Source organism: Macrobrachium nipponense, chromosome 3 (genome assembly GCF_015104395.2).
Source record: "Macrobrachium nipponense isolate FS-2020 chromosome 3, ASM1510439v2, whole genome shotgun sequence".
In the NCBI taxonomy this organism is placed as follows: Eukaryota; Metazoa; Arthropoda; class Malacostraca; order Decapoda; family Palaemonidae; genus Macrobrachium; species Macrobrachium nipponense.
This window is the reverse complement of record NC_087202.1, coordinates 96,765,894-96,780,893: the sequence shown is the minus strand read 5'-3', so window position 1 is coordinate 96,780,893 and position 15,000 is coordinate 96,765,894. Positions and strand designations below refer to the sequence as shown.

The following is a 15,000-nucleotide window of genomic DNA, read 5'->3' as shown; positions in this document are numbered from 1 at the left end:
TGAACTCTATGTCAGATTTTTAGTGTACATTCTGGGATGAAAGTGGCCACGTCGAAATCCTATACGGACTATTGAAAGAAGTGTTGTCAACGAGGAATTTCTGATCGTGGATCGTGGAGTGTCTTGCCAAGATCTAGATAATCTAGATCTTCTGTCTTGCATTGTCAAGAGAGATGAATCGTAATGTCGATATTTTTAAATCGTCTCTCCCGTTGTTTTCAGCCGTTCGACAAAGATTCGAACGGTATTGTAGCTCTGATAGGGCATATTTTGTCTCGTTGGGTTTAGCTTTCCTTTCGTTAACTCCGACTTTTTCCCTTTTGAGTAGCGTCTGGTGCATCGAAACAGTTGAACATTCTAGTTTTCGTAATCCCTGTCTAGATGAAATTAAATTTCTCGCTAAAAGCTAATTGTCTCGTACTCGTAAGTAGGGATAAACCAGTATTGTGCTTTTACTGCTTAATGAATGATCTATTTATCTTTTTCTTTTTTAATAGTCTCATTGCTTAGCACTATCTACATCAGACAACCAAGCCTAAACTTAGTCCTTATTTTAAAAAGCTTAAAACTTAGGTCTTCGTTCAAAATCAATTTTTTAGATGGGGCAGTTCTTTATATTCTTCTATTGAACTATGATCATCTAACAGAAAATATATATTTGCCAAAGTCTTAGTTACTTTATCGAAAGGATATCACGTAAAATATTTCCATTAGTTTAGCTGTGATGAATCTGTTAGTTTAACTCAGACTAATCACTTCGAAACATCACAAAACCAATTAATTTTCTAAGGTTGTGGAAAATTGAAAAGATTATTATAAAATTGGAAGAATACAAGATCATATTTCTCAATTCTTCAGAATCTTCCTCCTCTAACACTGGTCTTACTAACTTTGTGGTCATATGTTATAGCTCTTTCAAGGCCTTGTTGGTTTACAATATTATTTTTGAGAAAGGAAGACGATAATTAGTTTTTTATAGTAGACTACAAAAAGTTGGAAGTGACTGGTTTAACTTCAATTGATTTAAGACATGGGATATAGTTCATTTTCTCCCCAAGGTTTTGTATTTTTGGTAAATTTAAATAACACGTATTTCTAGGAAAGGAACTGCTATTGTAAGCAGTAAATGTTGAATATTTATAACTATTTCAGCATAGGTACACACACCCACACCCACAGAGAGAGAGAGAGAGAGAGAGAGAGAGATAGAGAGAGAGGAGGGAAGAGAGAGAAGAGAGAGAGAGAGAGAGAGAGAGAGAGAGAGAGGGGTGACTTCACCTTTTACAAAAATTGGTATTATGAGTTTCTAATGTTAGTTGCCTTTAATAAATATTTATATGTTTATTGATACTTATGTTTTTATTTTTATATACATACATACATACATACATACATACATACATACATACATATGGGTCCACAAAAACCTTGAAAAATTTCCACATACAAGCCAACAAGGGCCCTTGGACATGTTTTATGAATCCACGTCATAATTTATTAGCTTGTGCCCTAATGCACTGACCCACGTCTTGATGTGGGTTCTGTGACAGGAACTAAATATGGATAATCGTAAAGGCCTGCTCTCTCTCTCTCTCTCTCTCTCTCTCTCTCTCTCCCCCTTACATGACTCTTGGGAGGTATAATTATATTTTATGCCTGAGGGTTTCTCAACTTGTCGCCTCGTAGGCCTTTTCATAATAACTGAAAGAATTGCGAATTGTCAAAACCTTGCATTTCTTTCCAAGAATGATGTACGTTACAACCATCCTAATTAAAAGACATCCAATAATCCTGCTTGTCGTCTGTAGTTGTTATTATCCGTAATATTTTCTGTTGAATAACATCCTCGTCCTTTAGTAAATCTACTATAGCCATCTCAATAGAAGGCTATTGAGATGGCTAAAGTAGATTCACATCAACCGTGCATTTGATGTCAAGGCCAGTCCCTTACGACGCTCCTGATTGGCCGTTAATAAGCCAATCACAGGGCTAGAAACTCTGTCTCTCTCGAGAGTTCACATAGACAGGATGTATGTTCCACCTCTCCTGAGGGATACTTTTGAAAGACGTATCCCTCATGAGTTGGAACATACATCCTGCCTATGTGAACTTTCGAGAAAGACTGCGAGTTTCCAGCCCTTTGATTGATTTATCAACAGCCAATCAGGAGCGTCGTAAGGGACTGATCTAGACATCGAATGCACGGTTGATGTGAATCTACTATAGTTGTCTGTCCGCCCCCTTAGCTTAAAATCTACCGACGCTAGAGGGCTACATATTGGTTCATTGATCATTCGCCCTCCAATCATCAAACATATCAAATTGCAGCTCTCTAGCATCTGTAGTTTTTATGTTATTTAAGGTTAAAGTTAGTCATGATCGTCCAAAGGTGCGAACACAGGCCACCACCGAGCCGTGGCAGAAAGTTTCATGGACCGCGGCTGAGAGTTTATTACAGCATTATACGCTGTGCAGAGAACTTGATTGCGCCTAAGAAACTTAGGCGCATTTTTTACTTGTTTGATTTTTTTTTTTTAGATACCACCTGAAAAGACTTCAGGGATCTATCTGTTTCCTTGCCAAGTCCTCTCTATCTAGGGCCCAAGGCGAATGAAAGTAGATAGAGATCCATGAAATGAAAATTCTTGTTTATTTGACATATAACCTGTTAAGTTTTCCCTTTAACTGCGTTGCCTTGACTCGTTCGTTCCTTTTGTCTCTCTTGGGGCTATTGTATTTGATAGGTTGTACCGTCGTTGTCTTTAGATGAACATTAATCCATCCTTTCCTTAGTTTTTGTCTTTCGTTAAATGAAACTCTCTCTCTCTCTCTCTCTCTCTCTCTCTCTCTCTCTCTCTCTCACACACACACCTTTCTTTTCAGAGCGTCTCGCATAATGGAAATCGGTGGGGGGAATCAGTTCTTTACAACACGAATATGTATTGTTAACAGATCTTCCTCTTCTTCAAAAGAAATATCCGCTTTATTTATCATTCTCTCTCTCTCTCTCTCTCTCTCTGTCTCTCTCTGTAAGGCTCTGCTACTGTTCTCTTGTTCCATAGCGATATTCGATCATCTCGGCTGATCAGGAACCCATTAAAGTGGCATCAGCAAAGGCCTTTCTCGGGTGGTTGTCATCACATGTTACTGTTAATTGATCTGCGAAGTGGACCGCCTTTGAAGGATACTCCAAGGACTCCGAATACGAGGCTCTTTTTTTTTTATTTTTTTTTTTTTTATGACTCCTTTGAAAGAAAGGCGGCGATGAGAAAGTGGGACAAGAGCATTCAATCGGGAGGGATGTTTTGCCTCGGCGCTTCCGTTTGTTTGTTTGCTTGCTTGTTTGTTTGTGATTGAAATGTATGTTTTTGCGTTGGTTGCTGACGATAAAGAAGCGATTTTCACAAAAGAAAACGCAGCTGCTTTATTTTATTTTATATCACTTTCTTAAAACTGCGAACATTATGTATCCCTTATATAATGAAATATATATATTATATTATATATATTATATAATATATATATATATAAGTATATTATTATATATATATTATATATATATATATATGTAATATATATATATTATATATATTATATATTTATTAAATTAATATATTATATATATATATATATATAAATATATACTTGCATACATACATACATTTTATATATCCTATATATATATATATATATATATATATATATATACATATATATACTGCATACATAAATACATAATATATATATATTTATATATATATATATATATATAAAATTTCTGTGTCCTTGTATTGTCTTTGAGCAAGATTTCCGCCAATGGTTAAAACTGAACTCCAGTTGTTCATAGCATAAACATTTTGAAGGCCCATAAGAGCATAAGGCATACATTTCTTTGTATGTGTTGTAGTATGTTCAGGTGTGTATAAGTATATATATAATATATATATATAATATATATTCTATATATATATATATATATATGTATTATATATATACAAATAATATATATATATATTTATATATGAATAATATGTATATATATATATATAATATATATATATATATATATATATATATTATATATATATATATATATATATATATATGAGCATGCAGCGTCAAATAATACCATGGCTATGAAAGAGTTGAGGAAAGTGACAATGAGTGCTTTTTTGCATTGAACTGTTTATCATCACACACGAATGGACCATTTGAGAACACTTACTTCGTGGTATTGATCGCTGGTAATCGAATCCTCCCGTAGAGCTTGTCGACCGAGCCTTTGATGTCGCCTTCGAGTTTTCTTTCTGTAGGAGCCACATTTCTTTCATTTTGGGAAGCCTGCTAGCGTCTTCACCGAGTCATGCGATGCCTCGTCAAGGCAGCAAGTGGAGATGGCTGCCATCTGGAGTGGCTTCTCTTTCGAAAATAAAACGCCACCGGGTAATAGTGAGGAGGTGAATCGAGTGGATTCACACTTGGAATAGAATATGTAAACGAGGGAGTTGGGGTGAAATCCCGAGAGATTTCTGTATGGATGGGGATGAAGTGAATTATTTCGGCGGCGGGAAGAAGTTAGGCGGAGGGCTGGCAGATCAAGACACCCTGAGTAAACCGAGGGTGATGAAAATTAAATCACTTACATGGCGAAGCATTAGGTCGTGAATAAAGGAGGATCTCTCTCTCTCTCTTCTCTCTCTCTCTCTCTCTCTCTCTCTCTCGTGTGTTGCAAATGCCCTGAGGCACATGAGGAAATTGAAATTGAAGACTGTCCGTAGCCTTTTAAATTTAAAGGCTATCTGTATTTATACACAATAAAATTTAAGGAACTTTATACATATATGTTGCATTCCTCTTTAGGATTGTGTTTTTTCAAACAAAAATAATAAAAAACCATGAACCGGGATTATTCATTTTTGTAGTAGTAATATAGATATGTCGTAAAGGTAGTGGATGTCATGTGTGTTAGGTAACAAAATAGACAGACAACTATTTGTTTTATTTTAAAGATTTTCCAACTCATTAGCAACGGAATACTACAGTCTGTTTTCCCCCATTTGGATGATGAACAAAACCAGCTTGCTCACCTCTCTGATCTCTCGAATATTGAAAATGATGTGGAATGAATTGCTTTCAACTCTCCACGAAAAATCCAACAAAACTATGTTTTTTATTCATCCTTATGAAATGATTAATGAAAATACCGGATCGAACACACGTTGAGTGACCGAATCTTTTTGAATTTATGTAATAACCGATACTGTTTGATGAGGTTAATAGTATGTAAAAGGCTTCACTGAATATTAGATGTCTACACTAGTTGTATGCAGGTCTGTGTGTGTTTACAAAACAAAACTCTGAGCGTTGACCGCCTTTGATGGCTGAATTCAGAAGAAATCACTTCCAACACCGCAGTGCTTCATTGAAAGCACTTTGTTATTGACGACAACGACTAATTTTTAATTTGCCGTTGTGGCGAATCAGCTGTCATGTTTCATTTCACTGATGATTGTACGGTGATTCAGGTGATTGAAAAGATTTATTGCTCCTGCTACTGAATTGTTTCGCTGATGCGACGATCATGAAAACTTCCACCATTTCAGAATTTCAGCTCTTTAACATTTCCTTTCTATTTTGTGTCGAGTTTCTTTTGCTTTTCAACTGGAAAGGATCTGTTCGAATTATTTGTGATATGTGAAGGACAGAAATAAGTTTACCTGAAGTAATCCATATCCATGCAGTATATATATATATATATATATATATATATATATATATATATATATATATTAATATATATATATATATATATATATCTATATATCTACGTACCAACTGCCATCCTTATGTTTACACACCTTCCAGAGGTGGGAGGTTTGATATGTACAAAGTAGTGTTCCAAATCTGAGAGAAACTTCCGCTGGAAACTGCCAGTTGCTCTTGTGAAACTGCCGTTATTTTACAGACTAAATCTTTTTCATACCAGAATTGTAGACCTCTTATACTTCCAAAGGTGGTTGTCCAAAAGTTTCAACACAGAATGTTGTTAATGCCTCTTGAATATTTAAAGATGATTGTGTCACTGAATCTATCAAGTTGTTTTACTGCTACAAAGTCATTATACATTGCCTGTTTAATTCAACTCGTGGTTAAATTTTATTAACGGCATGATCTATTGGATCTTCCAGTAAGCATTTCCTTCGGATGCTCAGAACTTTCATGTTCATTAATTTATTTGTTAAGATTCCTACGTTATTCCGAACTGGTTTGAGACCACCAGTTTTATTTACTCAAAGTCAAATTTCCTGCCTATCAGCAATATTCAAACGGTTTTTATTTCTGGAGCTTGTAGGGACCAGTTTGTTTTAAAGCAAACAATCATATTTCAGTAATAATAAAACTTGCGATGACATTTCCGAAATATAGGCTCTGATTCCTAATTGAACTTTTCTTTCCTGAAAACCAAAGTAATTGCAGTAGAGTGACTCAGACTGAAACTCGTAGCTTCATATTACAAAGTTGAATATAACTTAGTTTTACCAGAACACAAGTGAGTAACAGCTCTCCTAGGGCTGGCCCGAAGGATTAAATATTTTTACGTGGCTAGGAACCAATTGACTACTTAGAAACGGGACATACAGCTTCTTGTGGGATCCGAACTACATCAATTCGAGAAATTCATTTCTGTCTAACCAGAAACTATTTCATATTGCAAACTGCTCCTGAAGTAAGTTGGATACTTTCAGCGGCTTTTCGTTTTGTTCTTTGTCTCCCAAGAGCCTACGTAGCCTAGTTAGAGTATTAGGGTTCTTGTAATAGCCTGGACCGCGTTAAAAGAACAATTGCAGGAACGCGTAAACGCCAGTGTCACGTAGGAGGAGGAGACGACATGCTTGTAAGTCTGATTGCATTTTCAAGTAGATTTCATACTGTCTTAGAGTCAGTTGTGAAATTAATTTCATCTCGTTCAGCCTAAGTTACTGTACATTCAGACAGTTGTCTGTATTTCCGGATATTATATGTATATAATATATATACACACACACACACACACACACACACATATATATATATATATATATATATATATATAATATATCATATATATATACATATATATATATTATATATATATATATATATATATATATATGTATATATATATATATATGTATGTATATATACATATATATGAATACACACACACATTATGTATTCATATATATGTATATATATATATATATATATATATATATATATATATATATATATATAACGATGTAAATAACTATGAATATATAAGTATTTATAATATATAAATGAATCAATATATATACATATATTTATGAATAAAATAAAGCAAGCTTGATGTTATGCAACAGTTGAACCAAAGTAACAGAGTATTGTATCCAGGGTTCGTAGTACAGAATGATTTTCTGGTGACTGACAGACTCAGAGGCAGGGAATGAGGGAGGCCGTGAGAGGTATGAAAACGTGTCTGGCATTGAGTGTAGCCAGAGAAAAATGGATAATGTGTATTGTCCAGGAATCGAGAGGAGCATAGTTAGAAATAGAAAGGTGCTTAGTAAAGTAACGAAAAGTTGAACTGCTAGTGAAAATATTTGGGTGGGTGTCATGTACACTATGCATCGGAAGGAGAAAGGGTGTGGAAATTGTCAGGTAATATATTCTTACAGTAAGTAAAACTTAATAGGCTGATGGATACCAGGTGAGGAGAAGACTAACTGTAGGTCAATCGTGCCATTGCGTGGTTGAAAAAAAAGTAGAAACAGTGCATATTTAGTTAGAGAAAAGCTTCAGTATTTACCCAGAACTGCAAATTAAGAGTGAAGAATTCCAACATAAGTAGGAAGAGTTTATGTACAGAAGCATAAATAAGAAATAGGTTAGGGTTAAGTATAGAGAGGTAGAATCAGTTAGTGGCAAGTCTGTAAAATTCGCTATCTGTTCGTTAAAAGTATATGCTCATAGGATTGTCTAAAGTGCTGGTACTGTACAATCGACAGAAATGTGTGATATTATAAAAAGATGAATAACATAGTCAAGAAAATCTGTGAGATAAAGGTCAATCTTATTGCAAATTTATGAGTAAACTTGAGCAAGTAGTTAGGATGAAAAGTTGTGCTGAAGAAGATATTAGTGTATTGTTAAATCATATCAGTTTTGTCTTTGTAACTGATCTTTCAACACTGTTTAGAAAATGACACCTTTATTTTAAACTTATATCACTGTTGTTAATTTTGTTAGTTAGTGAAGCTTGGACATTATTGGCACTATATATGAATGGGAGAGCGGAGGGAGTAATAATGACTGAACTAGCACTACTAATTAATTATAGTGTTTTTTCATTGTTCTTCATTACAACGTTAGAAGTCAGCACGTATGACTGCTGCATCCCAGTCTTGTCTGTTTAGACTTGATCAGTCTGCATCCAATCATACCTCGGTGGCTATAATTTCCTCAAAATTGGATGCCGATGGCAATCTGAGAAAGAGATAGGAATCCATTTCCAACGGGTGAGTTTCTGCGAGACTGAAAAGGTTTCCCATTTGTGACTGTAGGCTTCTGTGTGGGAGAGACACCCCACAAGTGCGGTCCCTTGTTTGCTGTAGGCGTTGGGATTGTGGGCGACAGACGTAGTGACGGTCTGGTATGTTGGCTGATTTTTTGACAAATTACGTTCAGTTGTTGCAAGCCGACGCGGAGTATCTTATGTTCGCTTTTACCATTCCTCGCACACACACACACACACATATAAATATATATATATATATAGTATATATATATATAATATATATGTATTATATATATGTATATATATATATATACATATATATATATATATATTATATATATATATATATTGTGAGGTTAGGTGGTTGTCTCAGTGGGAACAATCGTTTGCCCTTGATGGGTTGTTGCCTCCTTAACTATTGGTGATTCTTTCTTTGTGTGGCAAGTTGACGTCTGTCACCTCCTTATAATTTTGAGTTGGAGTGTAATTGCTATTGAAATGGCAAAACAAATAATGTGGTTGCTTTCCTTTAATGATTTCTGTCTTGTGGCAATTGTTTGTCTTTAGTTACTTAACAAAGGCCATGGTCATTTGTTTCATAGTTTGTTGCTATAACTGCAACATTAACTGGAGCAATATCCTTTGCAGAGGAGTTTTACGGAGACATCTAGATTTCATAGACCATTAATACTTTTCCATTCTTACCCTTGTTCTGGAGGATTTTGGTTTATTTTCTCTCTCTCTCTCTCTCTCTCTCTCTCTCTCTCTCTCTCTCTCTCTCTGTCTGATCCACTTTTTCAACTACGCTAACCGTTTTATCATGTCAACTTATGTCCATAATTTTTCGCCCTTTAATTTCTTGTCACACACACACCGCACAACCATGTTATCTTGAGTGCTTTAATTTTTTTTTTTTTCATAACTTTCACCATCCGCATTTTATTTCTTAGTAGGAAAGTTATCGCTGTCACCTCATACACTCCACATTTACTTCTATGCAGATACTGATCTCTTTCCAACCTCTTGCTCACATCTATATACCCTCCTACCTTCACTAATCATGTCTTCCCCCATCATCCCATTATCCGTGTTTTTCTCACACAATGCCTCTGCGAAACCCTTGTTCCCTCACCAGTATTAACCTTCATCATTCCATTATCTCTTATGTTTACTTTCAAATGCCTATGTGAAACTCTTCTTCCCTCACCAGTATTAACATTCTTCATTCCATTATCCGTTATTTTACTCAAAAATGATTATCTGAAACCCTTCTTCCCTTATCAGTATTATCATACATTATTCCATTATCTGGTATTTTTGCTCACAAATGCCTATGTAAACCCTTCTTCCCTGGTCAGTATCAACAGTCATTGCTTCATTTGAAATTTCCTCTGGCCTTCATAACCACATTCTTGCTCACTTTAACTCTCAGTCTCTTACTTGTTTTTGAAGTTTCTCTGCATCCCCAGTCATTAATGTATCATCATCAACCATTTCTCACTTCATTTGCAACTTACTTATTCATCTTGCGACTTTGCACCTACATTTGATGTTCTTTTTCTAACTTCTCACATCACTCCTCTGTAGATCTTGATTATTCATGAAGAAATATGGGAGACACCCTTATTATGGGCCCACTTTCATCCATATCAGTCACTTCCCCGTCTGCATATTAAAACCCAACATACCTCGCCTCCTCATCATTTACGCCTACTTTTCAAAACGCCAGCCAGCATTGCCCCACCGTTGAGTCTGTCATAAAGTTTTTCTTGGTGTACCCGGTCTCCACATACACCTTTTCCCTTTACTTTCGAGCTTCTCATGTTGCATAACAGACTCTTTCTAGATCCACAGAAGCTGCTGAATGTCTAAACCCACATTTCTTACTTTTTCTATCCTCCTGTTTTATGTCTTACACTATCACCTACATTCCTTCCTGAAGATTATTATTCCTCCATATATTTTAACAGGAGGTCATGGCCTTCCAGTTCTTCGCAGGTCTTTTGATCCAGGATAGTTGACCAATCATTGGGTGGTAATTTCTGCTGAGTCAAGTTCAAAAGAATGGCCCTTACTTTTACACAGGAAGTGATTAAAGTTTGCAGCCTGCATTGATAACCGAAGGAGTACTGTGAGGACTTTCGACTCATGGAGTCGAAAGACCTCAAAGTACTCCTCCGTTTCACTTTAATTCATGATTTTTGCCTTTATTTATATATTCAACATGTTCCAAATTTTCGTGATTCAGTTATGCATATATATATATATATATATATATATATATACATATATATATATATATATATATATATATATATATAATGTAATTGTGAAGTAAATAAATGGTTTTTCCATATGAGTCATTATTTATGAAAACATAGAGTGAAAGTTAAAATAAATAATTTTGACGGATAGAAGACATTGTTGAAGAGAGAGAGAGAGAGAGAGAGAGAGAGAGAGAGAGAGAGAGAGAGAGAGAGAGAGGGGGGGAAAATCGATAGAAGAAATGATATCGTATGGCCCCTGGCGGGAGACAGCGAAGGCCAGGTAATGACTTTAGTTAGGGATTAGATGAAACGAAGGAGAGCGTATTTGTTATGCCTCTTTATATAGTGTGGCGATGATGCTTTTCCGTTCGTGAATGAATGGCGAGAATCGTTCACATGATATTTATTAATCTACGATGAGAATGAAGTTTCTTTAATTTTGAGTATCGCAATTACAGAATCTGGCCATGCCTTATCGAAAAAAAATAATATAATACAAATGATAGAAAAATCTGCCGAATAAAATGCAGAATTAATCAAATTTATCTTAATTCTGCCAGTTTATTCAACATAATTGGTTTAGAAGAGGGTTTTCTTCCAAAAATAATAAAAACAATAAACTTATAAAAAGGAATAACAATAATGAAATTAAAAATAAACATCTTCAATGTATCTGCTCCATATTCCGTTTATCAGTAAGGGAACTCCCCATTTTCTTTTCATCGTTTTACAGAAATTCATGCAATGTGCTGCCCAATGCAGTTTTATCTCTTCGGCATCTAATACGGCTGACACTGGTTACCAAATAGCGCAAATGCACTGTATATATATCGTATTAGAAAGTGTATTTTAGGGAGTTCTAAGTTATTATATATAATTCATAATTTGGTTTTTTGTTCATCATAGCATTTCAGTTTGTTTGCAGTGTTCTGTCAATTTTACTAGACCTTGCACCACACTGTGAAGCCTCTCGGAGCTACCCAGTTTCTTTTTTTTCTTCTTCTTCTAGTTCCTCGCTGGACGAGTCGGTTGCTTAATCGCCTACCGATCTGGTAGCCAGAGCTCGCTCCCAGCTTCAGCCAGCGCTAAATCAAAGGAATGTATTTCTGGTGATTAGAAATTCAATTCGCGATATACTGTGGTTTGGATCCCACGATAAGCTGTAGGTCCCATTGCTAAGTAACCAATAGGTTCCTAGCAACCTTAAATAAAAATCTAATCCTTCGGGTCAGCCCTGGGAGAGCTGTTAATCAGCTCAGTGGTCTGGATAAACTAAGATATACCTAATATCTTCTTCTCATTATTAGGATTTTTATTGTTATTATTATTAATAGTGTAGCATGATAGCGGAAGGAGAGTTTGAAATGTTCATCAACAGCAGTGGTTTTTAAACTTTTTTGCCTCTGCATTGTGTAAAGATCCCACGTCCTCCTACCCCTGAAATGTTTGTCATCTATCAACTATAAACAACATGTTGTCCATTTATATACTATTCATTAACAAGATTTGAAATGAAAATTAACTTATATTTTGAATTTTTGGCATTTTTCGGATAATAATTAGAAAATGCATGGAAGCCATGATGATGTTTTTGGCAATTTTTCAATTAACATCACAAATTGAAAAATTATAGGCACCATCTGACAACCCTTCTCGTGGTCCCCTTGGAAGCTTCTAGCGCTCCCCAGTTTAAGAATCACTGACCTCCAGTGTCATTGCAGCTTCTCTGAAACTTCTCTCCCGCTCCCCCACCGGAAGCTTTTGACAGGATTGCTTTCATTTTTTTTTAATATCCTTCAATTTCAATTCTAGCATAAATTTTTCCATAGATTTCTATATTTAAGTCACCGAAAACATAATAGGATTTTCCTATTGAAGTTAGCCTCTTTCGTTTGTTAATTGTCATTATCTATTGTAATAATCATAAAATTATCTTATGCACTGGCCTGAACCCATAAGAATTACGAACTTTCCACAAAATACAAAATGGTTTAATTGATGTATGAAAACCTTACCTTGAAGTCGGGTATCCCTTTTGTGCCAAAGTTTATAAACTTATTAATTTAATGCTTATTTTTTTCAAAGTGATATTTATCATTACTTAAACTGGAAAATGTGTTTTGATATTTTTAACAGTCTTTTTAGTACGTGTGTTTGTGTGTGCTTTTATGTGTGTGTGTGTGTGTGTGTGTGTGTGTGTGTGTGAGAGAGAGAGAGAGAGAGAGAGAGAGACGTGATGAAATACAAACAGAAAGACGGGGTATATAGGGGGCAGTATAACAGGACCTTTTCGTTAGCAAATGGCGATGTGGAAGAATGATATCCCCCCAACACCACCCCCAAACCTTAAACCCCAACCCCACCCCCTCGAAATAAAAAAAAAATCTCAGCAGTCTTCAGGGGACACAAGGAAAGGAGTTGTTGACTCGACTATAGATTCCATTTTCCCCTACCTTTCTGTGTTATATAGTCGGGCCTTCTCCTCCTCCTCCTCCTCCTCCTCCTCCTCCTCCTCCTCCTCATCCTCCTCCTCCTCCCCCCTTCCCCCTCCCCCTCCCCCATCCCCCTCCTCCCATTACCCCCCCTCCTACTCCTCCTCCTCCTCCTCTTACTTGTTCCGTAAATTGATGAAAAAACGGCGAGATCGAAAAAGACGTGAATTACATCCTGGCATAGGGCACTGCTGGGTGAGTGGAACCAGATTTATCAGGAATTTAACATTTCATAAATCTCTCTCTCTCTCTCTCTCTCTCTCTCTCTCTCTCTCTCTCTCTCTCTCTCTCTCTCTCTCTATTTATTTTGCTATACTTTTCATAATTCAAAGGAAGTGATCATGCATCGCTTTTTTCCCACCTCGTCGTCTCAGATTTGACCTTCCTCATTACCATTATGAATGTTCCGTAAAAGTGAGATATTCAGAGACTTGCTCAGGTTTCTTATGATCAAATTCTTTCTGGGTATGTCGACTACAGGTGGAACTACTAATATATATTTACGTGTACAATTATTATCAGAGGTTCCTTATAATCCATTCATTAATGACCACTCTTCATTCCAGGATCATACATTAACCTGTGATCTTAACGTAACGAAATGCTTTAGACTTCTAGGAACAAAAAGAGAGAGAGAGAGAGAGAGAGAGAGAGAGAGAGAGAGAGAGAGATACATCCAAGTAAAGTCTTTATGTATTCATAACATTTTGAAGTTCCTGTCTTTGTAATCTGCAGTTCGTAAGTTCATTTTTAAAATAAAAAAAAATATATACAAATGATTTTAAAACACGTCTTTATTAATAGGCACTAAGAAATGAAAAATAGAGTTTTCGAGACGCACTAGGATTTTCTTACAATTAACCATACATGGAAGTGAATGCTACAAGAAAAGAATGTTATATGTATATATGTATTGTGTATATGTATATCTATATATATATATAGATAGATATATATATATAGACATATATATATCTATATATATATATAAACATATATATGATATATATATATAATATATATATATATATATATATACATATATATATATACTATATTATAATATATATATATATACATATATATCTCTTAGCGGTTCCCTTCATGTCTGGCGCCCACACTTTTATTTATGCAGACATGGTTAATTGTAAGAAAATCCTGGAGTGTCTCAAAAAATTATTTTTCACTTTTTAGTGCAGCTTAATCAAAGCGTGTTTTAAAAATATTTTATTTTATTTTATACATTTTAGTTTTGATAGAAATTGTAGCGTGTTTATGATTGTAGCAAACGAAATTGATATCCTGTCAAGGCAAAGGTTTAAAAAATCTGTAGAGTTATTTATTGAGTCAAAGTTGTGAAAAAATCAAAAGTTTCATATAAATCCTGAGATACTGGGAGAGGTTACAGGAGGGTCACTAGAGGTCACTGCTGACTTACTGATCATGTAAGATTTTATTGTCATCGGGATTAAATCACCGTGCAAAATTGCAAGTCCATCGGACGAAGGGAACAGGTCGAAAATTGAGTTACAAGATTTGACTAAGACAAACAGACAGACACAAAAGCAAGCTAAATAAAAGCATATAATAATTATATAGCTCACGAAATGGTCCCACTTAAATAGTCAGCTGAGGGGGTTTTTATGTTACTATCTCATGTTAAAAATGTTAAACAATTCAACATTTTTTGTTTGTAAAAATGTGT

General features: G+C 35.2%; 2 protein-coding genes across 5 annotated transcripts in view; both read left to right on the top strand.

Annotated features, from left to right (window-relative positions):
- LOC135221901 (probable G-protein coupled receptor CG31760) overlaps positions 1-15,000 on the top strand; it is a 979,933-nt gene that overhangs the window by 379,576 nt on the left and 585,357 nt on the right. The window lies entirely within an intron of this gene.
- The window catches only part of LOC135222457 (uncharacterized protein DDB_G0271670-like), a 44,300-nt gene continuing 42,409 nt past the window's right edge, over positions 13,110-15,000 (top strand). The window contains exon 1 of the mRNA XM_064260543.1: positions 13,110-13,490. Coding sequence (XP_064116613.1) covers positions 13,110-13,490 — 381 coding nt within the window. The remainder of the gene's footprint in view (positions 13,491-15,000) is intronic.